The 19665-nt window shown below is 37.8% G+C and overlaps 1 protein-coding gene across 1 annotated transcript in view; it reads right to left on the reverse strand.

Annotated features, from left to right (window-relative positions):
• LOC144687751 (TBC1 domain family member 10A-like) overlaps positions 1-19665 on the reverse strand; it is a 65510-nt gene that overhangs the window by 43151 nt on the left and 2694 nt on the right. Inside the window, exon 2 of the mRNA XM_078554230.1 lies at positions 5039-5138. Within this exon, the coding sequence (XP_078410356.1) occupies positions 5039-5138 (100 nt within the window). The remainder of the gene's footprint in view (positions 1-5038; positions 5139-19665) is intronic.

Raw genomic sequence — 19665 nt, forward strand, 5'->3', positions numbered from 1 at the left:
TAGGATTTATGTGCAAGTGCAGGCAGTAAAAGAAGGGCATAAGAGGAAATCAAACCAGATACATAGGTGAAGCTGTTGCCACACACTGTCTAATACCAAATGGATTGTCAGTGGCCTGGTTGCAAGAACCTTCCCTTGTGTCAGTTTGGCTCAGTTATTAGCATTCTTGCTACAAGTTCAGAAGGTTGTAGATTAAAGCCCCACTCCAGGAATTGCGCACATAATTTAAGGAGAGACGGCAGTACATTACTGGGGATGCATTGCCAGGAGTGCTGTCTTTTCGATGTTAAAAGGGACAATCTGCCTATTCAGGTGGACTGCAAAAAGATGCAAATATTCTACTGGCATCCTGACCATCAGGGCTCCCTCAAACAATACCAAAAATCGATAAACTGGTCTCATCCTTTCATTACTATTTGTGGAACCATGTGTGGAAAATAGCTGTTTTTCTTGTCTATATAAAGGCCACTGCACTTCAAAGTAATTCACTGCATGCAAATCACTTCATGATGTTTTGAAAGGTGATAAATTGTTAAACAAGTGCAAGTCTTTTGTTTTTTTTAAAAAAATTTTTCACTAGGGTGGGGTGTCAGAAATTAAGAACACATTTACAAGTGGCTTTATTAAAACACCTAACCCAATGAACACAAACTATTGGACACCCCAAATTGGACACGCCACCCTACTGAAAAAAAATTGTTTTAAAAAAAAGACTTGCACTTGTTTAACAATTTATCACCTTTCAAAACAATAGACAAGACTGGTTGCACTACAATTATAACCCACATGTGCAAACATGTTCTTTTTGTGGTCTACAATATGCCTCCGCTTATAGGTACTAACATAGCATTTGTACTGTGTATATAAGCTCAGTTATTGAAATATTCAGTAAGACCCCAACAGGAATTGGTCAATGGAACCCCAACTATGGAACTAGTAACTTAATCCATGAACTAAAAGATTATAATTCTAGCAAACACCATAAGGATCACTGTAAAATGAAAGATATTTAAAAACTAAAATTTTGGGTGGAGGCTTAGTTTGATTATGGAAACATCAGGCTCCAAGGTTCTCAATTTATAAAAGATTTAGCAATCAAACATCACAACCTCCAACACCAAAACCTTTTTTCTCAGTCATCTACAAAAGTCACCAGAAATTTCTTCTTAGAGACTTTAAACTACCTTATGAAATTTAATTTTAATCATGATCAGTATTTTGGACTTCACCAGAGGTCAGGTGTTGGTAATGCATTTCTAGATGGGTGAGAAAGTAAATGTAGCTGGATGATATAAAAATGTGTTAAAAATCTGCCAATGGGATTAGGCAGCTGATTTTAGTAATAAATGTACTGAGCTGGCCAGTGTGCGTGCCTTTTGTGGTATTCCATTCAAAAACAGTGCATAGGATAGTTACAGGGACTGACTTTCCAATTTCAATTTAAAAGGATGGTGGCTAATGGATAGTGCTCTGAGAGATGGAATTAGATAAATATAAAAGCATCTATAGACTTGGAGACAAAGTCTGAAGGAGGCTGGAAATGTGAAAAAGAATTCCATAAATGTACCCAAAAGAAAAGGGCGCACTTTGCACAGTTTGCAAAATATGCAATCCAAAGTATTTCCTGTTTTGTGGACAAATAGCCACAAGAAAGTAGTTATTTTCCATTTTCAATAGCATTTAAAACATTTTATTGGCTTCAACTATGCACAACACAGATTGCACCAGCTCATTGCACCATATATAGACAGTTTTCAGGAAAGGTTGCTAAATTTGAGGCAGTTTGGCCATTTTTAACTCACGTAGCAGAGACCAAATATGGAACCTCACATCTGTTAAGCATCAACTTAGTCTTGTATCATTTGTTTCTTTAAAAAAGCTTTCGTGGCCCTTAAATGGAAGATCAGACTCTGGTCATATTGTAAGATTATAGGAAGAATATTTCTGATCTAGAGTTAATTAAGGTAAAAATTTCTAAGTTTTTGTCAAGCTATCTAGATAGGCATTCAGTCATTGGAAAAACAGTTTGTTCCCTCACTTTGTTGTGAGTCATAATGTATTTTAACCGAACTATTCTAAATTCATACATATTCTTGATTTCTGAATCGTCATCAATACTGCCTGGTGTAGTTTCGTTGCTGATGTAGCTTCTTAGTTTAGACATTAAATTATTTGACTTCAATCTAGCTGAACAAACAAAGCTCTTTTGTTGACTGGATTTTATCATTATTTTTGATTATTTTAAAATTTGGTTTCATCTTCAAAAGCATACAAAGAAGAGGTTTTTTTTCCCTGCTAGAGACAGCTTTCCTCTAGATGATGTACAATGATATTCTTCATACTGGAGTAACTGATAAAGCTGCATGACAAGTATTATATATCAAATGTGGCAGCCTAATGAATTGAAGCATACCAAATTGAGGAAAATAAGCTAATAGCAGACGAAGAGAGTCCAACAGTAAATCCCAATTTATCTCGGGGAGGTGGGGGCAGGATGGGGAAGGGGGTGGAGAAGAAGAAGGGAAATGTGAAATATAGAAAGCCCTTCCTTCGATGAGGATCTAGAGCATTTCCACCTAATTAAGACTTAGTCTGTAAGATCCAGCTGCAGCGGCTCAAGAAGGCAGATCACCACCACCACCACCACCTCCTCAAAGGCAATTAGGGAGGGCAATAAATGCTGCCCTTGCCAGCAACCCTCACATCCCATGAAAGAATTAAAAAAAACATTTTGCAACATTAAGGACTGTTTTCATGCTTTCATCAAAGACCACTTCAGTTTATTTAAGTCCTTCATGGTGCTGAAGGAAGATACCAAGGTGAAGCAAACCCATTTTAGCTATCAAATGTATATATTACAATATCGTCTTGTACTTTGTAATATTTTGCCTTGCACCTCTTATTTCCTCTACAGTATTTAAATGTAAATACTGTAGTTTAACCTGTACAAATCTAATTTGTACAGTGATATTTGTCGTATTGGAATACTTCATAACAGCACAGAAAATTCATAACCAGACCCCCTGTCGCTTACCATTTCAACACACCATCCTGCTCTCATGCCCACATGTCCATCCTTGGCCTACTGCAATGTTCCAGTGAAGCCCAATGCAAACTGGAGGAACAGCATCTCGTCTTCTGATTAGGCACTTTACAGCCTTCCAGACTTAACATTGGGTTCAGCAACTTCAGACCACGAACTCTCTCTTCTATCTACTTTATTATCCCCTTTTTCAAAATTCATTTTTATTTTTTATCCATTTATTCATTGTTTTATCCCCCTTTTTCGATTCCTTTTCTCCCCCCACCACCACCTCCTTCCCCGACTCCACAAGGGCCATCTGTTACTTGTTCATGTTGTTCTTTCGAGTGCCTACCCTTGTCCTGCTATTATCACATTCTTCTTTCTTACCTTAATGCCACTATCAGCACCTTTTTTAGCCTTTACCACTACCATTAACACTCCCTTTGTCCTTCTGTTCATGACATCTTTGTCAATCTCTCCTTTGCCCCCACCTATTGCTGGCCTTCTGTCCAGCTTCACCTGCTCCATCCCCCTTAAACGGTATAAATTTCATCACATTTCTACTTCTCTGTAGCTCTGAAGAAGGGTCATACGGACTTGAAACGTCAACTCTTGTTTCTCTCTCCACAGATGCTGTCTGCTATTTCTCGCTCCACAGATGCTGTCAGACCTGCTGAGTTTTTCCAGCATTTTCTGTTTTTGTTTCAGATTTCCAGCATCCGCAGTATTTTGATTTTAGCACAGAAAATTCAGTATGCAGCTTACTAGGACAATGGCTAATCATCCGATGTATGCTACATTTACAAGGAGTTGAGCACCACTGCTCACAGGAAGTGGCATTAAACAGTTAAGAAAAATCACTTTGAAGAGCCTGAATCATAAGAACCCAGTCTACATGGCTCAGTGCCACATTTTATGCAACACTGACCCATTGAGGAGAAGGCTATATTTGAAACAGATTCTTGCAGTTAATGTAGCAAAATAGTTTGGGATGGATTAGTTGTAGAAAACTACCATGAAACTTACTGCAAAACGACTGTACTCTAAGTTTCCTCTCAAAGAGAAAAGTGTGGCCAAGTGGTTAGTGCAGCAGATACTGACCGTTAAAAAGCAAACTCTAAAATAAAGTAGATAAACCAAGAAATGGTAGATAACAAAATGGAGAAAGAGAGAGTTCATTTTGAAACAGTTACTCAGTATGTAGGAGGTTACTGAAAGGAGTAAAATTAAAAATCTGGGTGTGCTCAGTCAGTCACTGAAAGCACCCAAGCAATACAAAGGTGGCCATCAATGGAAATAAGGCTAGAGGATGCAATGAAGGCATTCAAGTAGTCGTTATTTCCATTCTGCTCTATGGCAGCTTGCTCAATGTTGAAGACAAAAGAAATTAGTCAAATGGCATATAGTCACTTCTCAGCTCTGCACATTAGCAAAACAATGCTGGGCCATTTGAAAAAAAAATTCTTGTAAACAAACAAGTGTCTATAACAGGTCAAGTTGTAAAGCCAAAAAAACTTGAGTTACTTTATATGATTCAATTACAAGATAGATCAACAATCTTTCAAAAGAGAAAATTTGACTTAGAATGTTGAGTGATACAACTAAGGATTGTTCCATTCTTTTAGTATCGTGCAGTAACCATGGCTACAAATGGCTAAACTTTGGCCAAGTTACACATCTGGTATAAATAAGATTACTTTCAATCAATATTTAACTATTGCTAGGCAACAATTCTGGTGATTCTTCTCCCCTACCCAAATCAAAGCGTTATATCTTTTGACTTCCAGATTAAGGTTTTTATACTTGTAATATATGCTGCAAGTAACAATGGTGCTTCAAAGCATAATTTTTGAATACACCATGAGTTGCATCTTACTGTATAAGATTTCTTTACATTGCAAATATTTGAAATAGTATTGAACAAATCTTAACATTTATGAGTACTATAAAGTTTTATTACTAATTTATTGCTTTGTCAACAATCATAGTTTAATTTTTTCATATCAGTCTTACCTTCTTGTGTTTTTTTGCCATCCATTTGTCCCAGTTGTTCAACATGTCCAGCCATTTGGATTCCCGTTGTCGCAATACTTCAGGGGGTACTTCGTGTTGCCTAGAAACAATAATTTGCAGATTACTTTTAAGACTGGAAATTCAGTAATAAGATTGAAAACACTGCCAGTTGAACACTCATTTTTTGAAGATTCTAACTAGTGACAGCTGCTTAGACTTTGCAAGATTAGGAAACTTTCTGAAAAACCAGACACAGAGTGATACTATAAAAAAAACTAGAAAATGCAGAAGTCTGAAGCTATAAAACAACATCATTGATTCATAAGAGATTGCACTCAAATTTCACAAAGCACTTCATATGTAATGAAGTAGCACTAAAGTGCAGCGTCTTACATAGGCACACATGGCAGCAATCTTACAAAAAGCTAGATCCCACAAGCAGTAACAAGGTGAAATGAAATTAAGCATAATCTGCTTTCGATGTCTTTAGTTGAAGGAAAATAGTGGGACACAGCCAGCTCAGCTTTGAATAGTGCCATGGATCTTTTAATAGTGGCCTGAACAGGCAAATGATGCCAGTTTTCTCCAAAGAAAAGCAGCGCCAACAGGTTACCCTCCCTCAGTACTGCACCAGGGAGTAAGTAGAGAGAATTTCCTTAAAAAAAACACGCAAGATTTGAAAAGCAAACATACAGCATAATTATTTAAAAAGCTATCTTATCTACTTGCCAGTAAAAGTAATTTACCTCCAATTGCCTAGACATCTATTAATATCAGACTTCCCCTTTTCAAGCAGCTCCTCCATAACACATCATCTATTGGTTTGGGCCACATTTCAGGTTTGTTGAAATGTCATAGAATTTACTGCATAAGAGACTTATTTGGTCCATCATGTCCATATTTTCTCTTCAACTTAAACTGTCTATTCTTAATCTATTTCTATCCTTTTATTTTCTTCCCTTTCAAATTCTTACTGATTCTCTGAATAGCATTTGCCTAATTAGTCATTTAAAGCATGTCCTGTTTCAAAAACCTCTATTGCAAACAGTTTATTTCAGTTCCCTCCTTCACTTTTTTTAGTGATAACCCAGAATCCACGTGCCCTTATTACCAATTCACCAATGGTCAAGATGATTCTGCACCTCCAAATTATCCTGGGATGATTTTCCAATTTAATGGCGCTATGTAAATGCTTTATCACCTTATGAAAGTCTTTCATTATTTTGGAAACCTCTATTAGAGCAATCCTTATCCTTTCCTGTTCCAGTGAAGAAAAGGTCCAAGTTCTGAGCCTTTCTTTATGCATGTCATCTGGCATCATTGCATTAAGTCTTCATTGTTTAATATCCTTTTCCATTGTTTAATATCCTTCCCATAATGGGGTGCCCAAAACTACATGCAACACCCCAAATGTGATCCAACCAATAGCTTGTCCAAATTCAACATCTTCTGTCTGCGGTTTGGTTCTTGTCTGGAATGTTGAATTTTACATTCCACTCCTAACAGAGCCACATGCATTTTAACTTGGTCCAGTATATTCCTTTCTTCGTATGCTCTTTGTATGCAGAAGGATCTAGAAGTTTCTCATTTTAGAACTCCAACCCGACTTTTAGTAAATATTGGCACTATTACTTAATGGATGGGTTTGGCATTGGAAATAGTGGTTGAAGTGACATTTTCAAAATGTTTTACAATCCTGGTTTGTCGGCCTTTAATTATTTAAGGATTTCTAAACCAGTCAAATCAAATGTAAACACCACTTTTTGAATTTCATACAATGCAACACAAAGGAATGTTACTGCTTGTGCAGTTTCACATTAAGGTACATTTATATGCTGTACAAGACTTAGTGGAGGCAATCATATTTGAGGGATGGTCATTTATATCAATTTATGTCAGTTATTTCACTCTGTACTTTTAGCTGCAAACAAGGATGTGCTGCTGTAAAACAGGATGCCATGTCAATTGTTGGCCCACCGAAAAAAACAGCTACTTCCTTTGCAGCACTGTGTGTAACGTTTTACCATAAACTGAACTTTTACCAGCAAGTCGGTCAGAATCCATTAATGTTTTACTGAGATGTACCAGTTTCTGATTAAATATTTATAGGTAGGATCATAAACAGTAATTCATTCACTTTGCTGAAAAGCTGTTTCTAACTGGCAGTATTCTACACTCCTTGCTACTAAAAAACTGAAAATTGCAGCGACTTAATCAGCGCAGTGCCTTCACTTTTAAAGTAATCCTGGGAATGGAACTCCAGTTAATCCGCTGTGAGCCTCAACCAAGCAGGTTAACAGTACTCCAAGGCACTGTTAATTCATGGAACGGAGATGAATGGGTACATCCACTCAGGCAACTCCTCCTAGTTGGCACCAGGCAAGGCGGCAAGTCAATATCCTATGGGGACAGTGGTCTTAGCTGATAAACTAACTGCAGTTTATTACTGGACCGTGCATGTCTTAGCCAATTGTAGCCCTTTGCTCATTGAGAATTCCAAATTGTCCACCATGGCATGGGTTTGTTCCATTTAGGTTTTACAGGGTTTGTCCCTGTAGGGAGATTGAATGTGCATTTCATATCAGGCAAACTGAAGCAACATACATGAATTTCACAGTGGTGTAACTTTGAGGCTCTTAATAATGGTGGAGGGATTTCCAGGAGAGTCAGATTGAGCTAAAACTGTGCATTTGAATGTACCTTGACTAAAAAGTCACATGATGCTTAAAAGAGCACTGAATATTTTCTTATTCTACTGCAATTCCATGTTTAGTAATAAAAAAAGTATTCCAATTCTCAATCTCTTCTGACATTTAAACATTCTTTCCCAGTTAAAGTCAACATAAAAACACTGAACAGTTCCAACCAAAAAAAAAATGACCCTATTTTCTTTGCTGAACTGGTTTTGATTTTAAAATAATACTGTTCTACTTTGGTTCCGGACAAACAGTTGAACAATTCATTTTTAATTTACACAAAACTTGTATGTACCATGACTGAAAACTAGCTAGTTTAGCTAGCTACTTTAACTAGTTCCATTCACACCAGAATTAGAGATATGCTATTTTACAGCCAGAATGAGGTCAGATGCTCTATTGCTTCTTGAGGCCAGGAAATATATCTTGGAAAGGCAAAAGTAACTTAATTAATGGACAAAACAAAGTCTTCTATTGTCCTGAATGCATTACAGAACATTTCACTTAATTGTGAGGCTAGTGAAGGCAGTATCAAAAGGCATACAGAGTAATCCAAGGTATGAGAACAAAAGTCCTAAAGCAAAGACACAAAAACAAGTGGAAAATGAGGCCAATGTGTAAACTATCCCGAGATTACTGTTTGGTTGCATTCAAATGTTTTCAATAGGGGAGAACATGGGAAGTATCTAACTGCACAGTTTCATATATCTAAATCATCCAGACAGTAAAAAGGGAATTTGTATTATGTTACAATTTACAAGATTATGATGTTTTGCGACTGTATCTTTAAATTTAGGACAAATGAAGGAGGGGCATGTGAACTGTTCTGCAATCTGCCTGACAGTCAGCCTGGGTCTGATTGTTAGAGATCAAAGGAATGCTTAGATTATTTTACTGAGGAAAGTGCAAGGTATTTATACTCGGAGACATGGCAGCAGTTTCCAAGTTTTGAATAAGTAGACTCCGAGTCTCCCAAAGTCCCAGAAAGGTGCTGTTGTTGTTGTTATCAGGTTATAAACAGTTGTCCACTTACTTTTAGGATGAACAGGACTTGGGATCAAAGATAGCCAATTAGTATTTCTACCTGGATACAAGGTTAATATATTTCACGATGCCATGGGGAAAAAGGACAAGAAGCCATTTTTAACTTTTCAATGAATACAGAAAAAGGCACTATGAAATCCCGTTCATGTGAACTCTGGCCAAACCCACTGTACTTTCCTCAGCCTGTGGATTCTAAATCCCCAGCGAGCCCCCAGTTTTGTTACCATCCTTGTAGAGACCAATAACTTTTAAAAAGAAATGAGAACTTCCAGTTAATAGTTGAAAGAATGACGTCAAGATTTCACGTTTTAAAACTTTTACTGTAACAAATGACTAAAGGTACTATTGACTAAACACTTATTTTTGTAGACAATTTACGCTTTAAAAAAGAGGAATATTCCCCATTTCTATTTATCACACATAGCACTCTCCACAGAAATACAGTCCTTACAGCAAATGGTCAATACAATTGCTCCCAGCTTCCATGGGTTCCCATATACCCCAAGTAGTAACTTTAAATGACTGTCTCCAGGCGCTTCCCTCAGTTTTCAGAGAGTTCCTTAAATCCACTACCAACAGTAAAGCCTGTTCCAATGATTCTTCTTCCCCTGGCCATGCCAGGATGAATCTCCCGGAATCCTTGCATGGCTGCAGGGTGCACCTCATTGACTAGAGAGCATCTCCCTCCCGCATTCGGCTGTCTCACAAAGCCAAGCGGCCTCTTCTCTCTGCTGACCACACAAAACCTCTGCTGTCTGGAATTTTCATTGACTTGTAGCAAATCCTGTAACCTGATCTCAAAAATGTCTTCCTCTGCCCTCTTCCCTGTGGCAAGTGTGAAATAAATTAACCTTTCATCTAGGTAGATTATCTACTTTTGATCCCACCTTAGAAGTAAATGGACAGCTTACAGTACAACAGTTTACACCCTAATACCAACACCACCATTCTGGGACTTTGGAAGACTAAGAGTCTACTCACTGTAAACTCACTGAGCGCCAGCAAGCAGGTTGTTTTTGAGAAAGTGCTACTCGATAGCACTGTTGACAACACCTTCCATCACTTTGCTGATGATCGAGAGTAGACTGATGGGATGTTAATTGGCTAGGTTGGACTTGTCCTGTATTTTGTGGTCAGGACATACCTGGACAATTTTTCACATTGCTGGGTAGATGCCAGTGTTGTAGCTGTACCGGAATAGCTTGGCTAGGATGTGGCTGGTTGTGGAGCACAAGTCTTCGGTACTATTGCCGGAATGTTGTCAGGGCCCAGAGCCTTTGTAGTATCCAGTGCCTTCAGCAGTTTCTTGATATCACCTGGAGTGAATCGAATTAGCTGAAGACTGGCATTCTGTGATGTTGGTACACAGGAGGCAGAGATGGATCATCCATTCGGCACTTCTGGCTGAAGATGGCTGAAAATGCTTCAGCCTTGTTTTTTCTAGCCAAGACACTTGGCTGGTAAATTTCACCTAATCTTCCACTTTTGCTGCTTGAGTTAGCTTTCACGATGTGCACAGCTATTTGCAGTGGCTCTTATCAAATTTTCATTTTTGAGTAGCATGTCCAGCTTTCATGAGGAGTACTCCTTCAGGTATAGTGTTTCATTTAATATGTAATTTTCTGTTGCTATCATGCACAAACAGGTTTTACTGAGAAATCTGGGAAAATTCATAGGATCCAGATTATTGGATAAACTCTCAAATTTATATTATCCTTAAGTAAATAATGCAATGAGGCTACAGGTTAAGAACGAAAATAGTAATCTGGCCTTAATATACAAAAGGTTTCAAGATCAGACTAAATCTTGCACAATCAATTGAAAGCAAGTGAAAAAGTCTGCATTGACTTTCAGCAGTTACCATTGCCTTACTATAAAGACACATTAAAATGGTACTAAGCCTAGATTAAATGATGTGACAGATGTGTGCGCACAAAGGGGAAGAACTTGTAAAAGTAGAATGTTAAATTAAGTTCACGGGGCACTTAACACAATGCACACAGTCATAATTAGAATTTTACAATCTCTCACTTTTTTTTATATCAACCACCAATCACATAATGCATTCTCTAGTCTCAAAGTGGCCAAAAAAGCTGCAATTCAACCAATTGTTCCTTTTTTCTGAGCTTTGCTTCCTTCTAGCACAACTTCGAAACCAGGTTTTGAACTGATCAAACTTTCAGTTGAAACAAGTGAGTTTCAGTTACAATTAGCTCTCACTTAAACACATGACCTATTTAACAAATTAAGCATTAATCCATCAGAAATGTCAGGGCGCTCTTTAGCGCACAGGCAATTATTCTTAAGAGACTTAAAACCTACAACGACAAAACAAAATGGACAAAAGATGCATCTATTTATACACTGAAATCTAAATAAACCCCCACAGAAATGGATATACTCCGAGACAAATTCTACTGCCCATTTTTGTGAAACCTAAAATTTCAACTGGACAAAGGCATGGATGAGAGTTTCAGAACAGATGGCAGAGGTGGAGGTGGTCAACATTATAGAAGTGGAAGTATTTGAGATGAAGACTATACGATGTGAGAAAATCTGGTTCAGCCTGAAATAACAGCCAGAGAGAGGGATGAAATTGGTGGCACAGGTACAGAGTTTGTGACAGGGGACTCAGATAAGAGCTTTAGTCTTCCCAATAGTGGAAACTACAGCCCCTCCATAACTGGATATCAGAGCCACTAATGTGAACCCCTTCAGGCTACTCTCATATCTGCCAAGAATATTGCTGATTAAGACCAATAGCAGCGCTGTGCTTGGATTCAGGAAATAATGTATGGCCTGTGGAGACAAATGTCAGTGGTCTGGGGAGGGGTAGGAGGAAAGGGGGAAAAAAAATGAACAAGTATGTATGATCTCAATTTAGAAAGCATGCAGATGTTTGATTTCTAACTTAACAAGAGTGAACAACTTCCCCAACCAAGTTGGCAAGTATCTTTACCCCTCAATTAGTTTCCTACTGGTAGTTTGACTTGCAGAGCAAGTGAAGAAGAGATATTTGCGCACTGTCAAAGGATCAGAATCAGTGGTTGAAACATGCTTGACATAGTCACTTGTCAATTGTAACATATTAAAAGATCATTACATTGTTTTTTTTTATTCAAAAAGTATACTAATTTCCAAATCGTTTGTAGGGAAAAAAACAAGTCTCAGAAGTTAACATTTCAAAACGTGGCGATATTTACCTCAGGAAAACAAAGAAAAATGGTTTATGGAACAGAATTTGCTTTCAAGTCATTTTGTGTACTTGGTGATGTGAGGAATAGATATTTCCCAATCAAACAAAAAACATTAAAATCCCAGAGACATCACAAAGAACTACAAATGGTCTACAAGGCCCCAATGGATCATGAATAGCATTCACAAAGTTAATTAACCTTACCCCACAACTTCAGCCATTTTATCCAATGGTACATTCAGACACAGGATATGTAATGATACTAAACTTTGGGTGCGTAAATTGAGTGTTGAGGATCAAACTTGCTGTGAGTAAGACCAACTCCTCCAATGCACCTAGAACTTTCATTCAGCCCATCATACCTGTGCTGACTCTTTGAAAGAGTTGTCCAATTTAGCTCCATACTTCAGCCTTTACCCATAACCCTGAAAATTAGTCCTTAAAGTATGTGTCTTTCACCTCCCTAAACAACAAATGTAACTGCCTTGGGTCATGTCAAATGAGCCAACATAAAGCTAACATGATATGGGGAAAATGTTTTCAAATATTTTCAAATTTACTTATCATAGAAGTCAGGGGTACTTACTTTTACATTCTCTCAAACCCACCATTAAGATTATTTCCAACCCTATTGTTAAATCCTTTGGCTTCTTCACATGCATTATTGTAATAATAGATATAGCCATCTCCTTTGCAAACTGATGCCTTCTCTTGTCTTTTATCTAAACTCATTCCAAGGGTTGGTTGCACAATGAACAATCTTTTTCCATTGATTTCTGTTCTCTGGGGCCCTCACCCACCTGTCCCATAGACAGGCCAGTCCACATTCTGACATTATCCATCCATGCCATCTCGGGTCTTCCTTGTTCACATTTTCCAGGTGCTTACCTTGCATTACCTCTTTTTCACAAACAGCCCCTTCCTGTTCACATCACATATCCAAAATATGTGAGCTTCCTCAATATCACTGCCTCAAACAAGTTCCTCTAAACAGATAGACCAATCTTACACTTCGTGTGCATGCAATTTTTTAATGCCCCTGCTTGTCACTCCTCATTTACAGGCCCACATCTTAACACTTTTAAAGAACCCAAACTAGAGATTGCACCCCTTGCCTCACAATAGAACAAACATAGGACTTCACACCTAGAGTATAGGCATATGTGAAACCTTACAGCCGACTGTAACAGCATGAAAGGATTCAAAAAAAACAAACTGACTAAACCTCAAAGGCAACACCCAAGTTAAGTCTTGTATTTAAATTGGTCTCAATGACAGACAAGAATCACACATCAATAGGGATAGAATCAGGACTTCCAGTGGGAGGAAGGAATGGCTTAAATACAAATTTGGGTAGAGGCTGATAATACACACCTAACAACTGAATGAACCAATTCTCAAAGCAAATGTACTGCTACAAGAATCTGCAAAGCACCGACAATTTCAGATTTGGTTTATGACTCAAAGCAGCAGAGTCAGCATACAATACATTCTATGAGATTATGTTTTAATTATGTTTTTAAAGTATTCCCTTCTACCCCACCCATTACTTTTTCAGGCTGTGCCATGGCATGCAAGACTGAAAAAAGACAAACTGAGCCAGTTTCAATGTTTGTAGACAAGATGGTCAACATTGGGTGAATATATTTTGATAAATGCGCCAGAGTCTTGAAAACGTGTGTACGGTGAACAGCCAAATTAACAGGAGCCATAGAAACAAATGGTAACCTGAACTCAAACTTTACAGAAACTAAACCAGCCTTTAACACTGACAATTTCCTAGCCAATGCAAAAATTCAGAGAGAATTTAACTTTGTTTCTAAATGTAAATGCAACGAAAGTCATCCTAGGAATAACACTGGCAATGTTACTTCATAAAATCATTTCCATCAACCTTGGTTAGCAAGTTTTACCAAGTAAATGGGGTGGGGAGGGAAAGGGGAAAACAGTACTTCATTGTGACTTTGGGACAATAAACCTGTCGCTGAAATGTTTATTAATTTTAGTCAAATTTACCTGTATCAAGGAAATTTAACTGCTTCCTAATTTTGTTGACTGCAGCAACTAACTGTAAAGGTGAGAAATTCACACGTCTTACATAGGTAGTTCTGCGAGGTAACATGATGAGATTAAAGAGCATGAGCTGGAATAACTCTGATACAATACATCAGCAGAAACCTAAAAGCTTGTTTTTTTTAAAAAAAAAACAGCCTTGCTCATTTTTCTTCCCTCTTTCCATTGGTCTCAACATTCCTATAATTTTGAAACCTACATTCCATTAAACTGCAAGAGAAGAAACTCTATAATTCAAGATGGGGGATTCACATATTCAAAAGTAGCCTCAGTTCTAGGAATTTCAGTAAAATTAAGTTCTGCTTTGAATTTATGACAATCAGACCAAAATGTAAATAATAGCCACTGAAAAAAGAATCTGAGCTGTCACTAGGTCAGCACTTCCTTTTTCAAAGTGCACTGTGGTGAAAACTGGGCTGTTCGCAAAACCTGCATTCACTATCAACAGGCTATAAGGTAAATAGGATCACGAGTGAAAGTTCTCTGCACAAACTATTCACTACAAGCTCCAAGCATACACCTTTACCACTACCACAAGCTGCCAAGCATCGATTATGCAAAGTTTCTTTTTCACAAAAATAATATAAAAAAGGAAGTATCAACATAAAAGCTTCAAACTCAGTTCTGTTATTAATCTATAATTTGCTGAAGTATGAACAATGCTTCTACTGGAATAAAAAACAATTCTCAAAACACTCAGTTTTTAATTTATTACATTAGCACTACGGAACTGTAATAACCAGCAGATCCTAATCTAAGAACACTTGAGTGCTCACATATTTATAGCTTGGTTTTAAATTTAATTCCCAAGAAGTCTTTCAATTAAAAACTTAAATCAAAGTACTGTGACCGTTATATGCAATGCAATGGTCATAAATGACACCTCGCTGACAATTTACACCCCACTTTGAAGATTAAAGCTACTTCAGTGGTGTGGTATTCAGTATCTATTGCAAAAGCTCATGTACCATGACAATGGGCAAAAATAGATCTAGATTTAAGATGTAATGTATAATACATCAATCTATAAACAGGGTGATTTGTGTACTGGACGTTCTGGCTGAAATATCTTGTCCCAAATTTCTGGACTACTGAATAGCTTATTTTGTGATGGAAACAGATGATATCATGCAGCATTAATAATAATTTACATTTAATAATAATTTACTTTTATGTGGCACAACATAAATTTCATATCATTCAGAATGGAGGTTCAGATCTGAGCAACAGCAGCCATGAAAGTAAGGGGTTGTAGCCAAATATACTACTGAACAGGTAAGGGGTGCACCAAAGTGAAAGAGTTTGTTATGAAAGTTTTAGAGTGTGAAATCAAGGTGACCGAAGACTTTGCCAGTGATGGTAGGACAGAAGAAACATCCACAGGCCAGAGTTGGAAAAGCGAAGGGTCAAACAGGTATACAAAGGCTGGGGGTGTGGGTATAGCTAGGGAAGAGATTTGTACCCCACAGCTTTGAACTTAATGTGCACGGGACACCAATGGAGATTTGCAATTATATGAGTGGTAAGTAAAGAGGGCTTTGTGCAAAACAGAATAGAATGCAGGTGGCAGCAGTCTGAATGAATTGGTATTTCTGGAGGATGGTGCTTTGAGAAGCTGGCAAGAAAGTAGTGGGAAATTTTGAGTCTGGAAATGACAAAAGATATGGACATGGGTTTCAGCAACAGCAAAGACAAGTAGCAATGGAACTCTGAGCGGTTAGTACCATGGGCGAAGGGCAATGGAGAATGGGGTTAATCACATAGGTCTTTGACCACAGTGATCTGGAGTGTTGTGGGTGGAATGGTAACAAGACCAAAGGAATTTGAACTGACCAAGGACACAGAATTGACATGTTCCAGAATCTTCAGAGGTACTGGAGTTTGGGGCCAGGATGGCAGTTGAAGAGGAAAGGGTGGTTGAGAGCAGGCTTTTAACTAGTAGGTAGACAAAGTACACAATTGCTCATACTTGGAAAAAAGTTTTCAGATGTTTTAACATCATCCTCTGCGACATAATTATCAACTTAAGTGCATTCTATTTGCTGTTGACCAGCTAACTTGCTAAACCAAGTGTGAATGGATATGGAGATTTATAATTTACTTAAAGTTCCCGTTTTTTTTAAATTAACAATGCTCAGAAGAAAATCCTAAGGGACTATACATATGAACTAAAACATCATAATTTTGGTGGGAAAAGCCACCTTTTAGGCCATCACCTCTTCTAATGCAGCTTAATTTTAATAGTCGTACTGACCTATTCAGTATATCTAGTTCAGACTTTTGTCAATCAACTGAAAAATGCAATGCAATTACTTGACTAGTAACATAAAGTGCAGAATGGCGATCCAGGCCAGCTAAATAAACATGTGAAGCATATCTGTGGCTCAGATCCATTATTTCCACATTAAATAATGGGCAACTACATTAAATGCTCACTTATCCAAAGAATACAAACTTCTTTTTAAAAATATATTTTGACCAAAGTTACAGGTTGGTAATTGGTGAGTTAAAGTGTTACATTCACATAGAACAGGATTGTCCAATAGAAATTACTGACTAGCTACAGATGTGGCTATGGCGACAAATAATTAACATGTATGTTTACTTAATAAACATCTACTAAATTCAGTAACTAAGGAAGCAAAGAACTCACAACAAATCAAAAAAAAAACACTGGCACAATGCTTCTCATCTGATCACTTTATGAGAAAAAGACACTAAATAAGGTTAAATTAATATGCTTATGCTGTATGAATTGCACTGAGATCACTTGGTCAATAGTTAATCAAGTCACTGATTCAAAAGGTTATCGGTTCAAGTTCCCCTCCAGGACTTGTGCACATAAACTAACATAACATCTCTGAAATACAAGACAGCGCCACATTGTCAGAGATGCTGTCCTTCGGGTGAAGTGTACAGTTGCCTGTTCGTGTGGACATTGTAGCTCCTAGGATATTATTCAAGAAGGGAAATCTCCAACTGAACAAACCAGCATTATCCTTAACTTGCACCTCCTAAAACAGATATTAGCTGGTCTTTCATGTGATTGCTGCTTGAGAGACTACGCTATATGGGCTGCTACATTCAGCAAAATCAATAACACTTCAAAGTATAAGAAGGGCTTTGGGACATCTGCAGAAACTTGTTAAGTCACTCCACAAATGAAAAATATTTTTCTTATTACATGCAAAATCTTCATTAACTGACTATAATCATTCCATTCAGCTGGTTTTGACAATGAAGGCAATGTGAAGCATTATGTCATCATTCAAAGGTATATTACCCAAGTCTTCTTCCCCTAGATTCACAAATTTATCAAACCGTGGCAAAGAATACTAAGGTGAGGCATCAAGAGGGCTGAGGAAATATGAACAAGCGTGACTGCGTGAGAACTAGTTACAATTACAGTTGTGTGCGTATGTCCTGTCCACAAAAAGCAGGCCAAGTCCAATCCAGCTAAAGTGCCATCCCAGCAGCCTACTTTCAATCAGCAGTGATGGAAGGTCCCATCAAAAATGCTATCAAGCAGCACTTACTCACAAAACATCTGTTCACCAATGCTCAGTTTGGGTACCATTCATACCACTGGGCTCCAGACTTCAATACAGTGTCGGTCCAAATATGGACAAAAGTACTGAATTCCAGAGATGAGGTGAGAATAACTGCCAAGGAGCCCAGTAAATTGAAGTCAATGGAAATCAATTCTTGATTGAAGTCATACCTAGTTCAAAAAGAAGGATGTTTGCAGTTGTTGGAAGTCAATAATCCGGCCAGGTCGGAGGCTCGGTATTTAGCAGTAAGCAACTCACCTCCTGACTCCCAAAAGCAACTCGTCTAGGCTTCTTTGACAGGCTCCTCCCAAACCTAACTAGAAAGACAAAGGCAAGTTTCTCACAGCATCTGACTTGGGAATATATTGCAATCCCTTCGTCATCACTGGGTCAAAATCTTGGAACTCCTTACCTAACAGCACTGTAAGTACCTTCATCACAGATTTCAGTGATTCAAGGCAGCGGCTCACCACCACCATTTTCTCAAGGGCAATTAAGGATAGGCAAAAGATGCTGGTTTTACCAGCAACATCCACATCCCATTAATAATTTGTTTCTAAATTGACAAAGAAAAAAAAGTCCATTTACAAAGATAGGGTAAACGTTAATGGAATAAGATTTTATTTTGAACATGACATTTTTAGCATTAATTTCCTACACTATAGGCTGACTGTTATTTCTTTAAAATTATCTTCAAATTTCAAAACGTGCACTCAATATTCTACCACACAGCATTGTCAAAAATACATCTGTAATGAAGTCTATTATAGAATGAAAGATGCACAAAACCATACAACATTTTATATTTACATTTCAACCACAATAATGTGGTTGTCTCGGATGTGCTCTGCAGCCATGGTATCTATGTAACTGGTCCAGTTAAGTTTCTGATTGCCTTAAGTAGCATTTCTATAAATCTTTTGAGAGCTCCTATTCTCAATAATGGAACTAGGACAGACAATCTGTCCTCCTTCCTTCCCGCTACTTTTAAATTCACTGTGAAAACAATCTAAACACATATTCTAGGTGGTCTGGTGGAGCAGCACGGCATGGATATAAATCTGTATTTATCTCTGACCCCACGAGTTTCAAACCTCAGGTGTGGCTCCTGTGGTTTGTCCCAAACAAAGCACAAACAGACGCCAAGGTCAGAAAGAATCATTTTCAAGCACCTTTCATTTGCAACCTTAATTGGAGGACTAACAACACAGCCTTGGACTACTCTCCAAATCAAGAATGTATGAAAAGGCAAGGGTGGGAAGCAAATTCATTCAAATCTGGAACAAACTAATATGGAACAAAGTTCATTAGCTCAACTGACAGCTCTGTTGTTAAAGATACTGGTTCAATTCCAGATGAGTACAATATTAAGATCTCCCAACCAAGGTGACATTATGTGTGTTATAATAAGCCACAATATCCCTACATTAGGGAAAGCTCTTGCATCTGATTAACATTCAGGAACCCGCTGCTAGAAACTGCATACGTAATGTGTGGGATTACACTGCAATCTCCCTTCCCCTTTTAAAAGGGAAAGTAGCCAATGAACACATTAACTTAGCACAAATGAAAAATGCTCAGGTAGGAAAAGACTGGAAAGCAAGCAGCAGTGGTGAAATTGTTGCCTAACAAAAATCGACCTTATTTGGTTGGGGGTGTGTGTGTGTGTGTGTGTGGCGGGGGAAGGATTTAAGAGAGAATGAAAAATTAGGAGCCAAGCCAGAAACATTGTTTTATTAAATGTGGGGGATTGCTGTGTGCAAAATGAGCTACCATGCTTCCTACATCACAACAGTGACTGCACTTCAAAGTGTTTCACTGGCTGGAAAGCACTTTGAAACATCCAGTGGTCTTGAAAAATGACATATAAATGCAAGTCTGTCTTACTTTCTCATTTGGTTCCCTTCTATAACTGTCAAATTGGTTCAGAATAAATCTCCGATTATTCCAGCTCATCTGCTTATTTTCCAGCGTCATTAAAGCAACAATTATCATTGGTTCAGTTGGCTGGCTCAAAGATATTTACACTGATGATATGTTAGCTAATTTGCTTTTTCAATGTTTGCA

Source organism: Cetorhinus maximus, chromosome 12 (assembly GCF_964194155.1).
Source record: "Cetorhinus maximus chromosome 12, sCetMax3.hap1.1, whole genome shotgun sequence".
Lineage (NCBI taxonomy): Eukaryota > Metazoa > Chordata > Chondrichthyes > Lamniformes > Cetorhinidae > Cetorhinus > Cetorhinus maximus.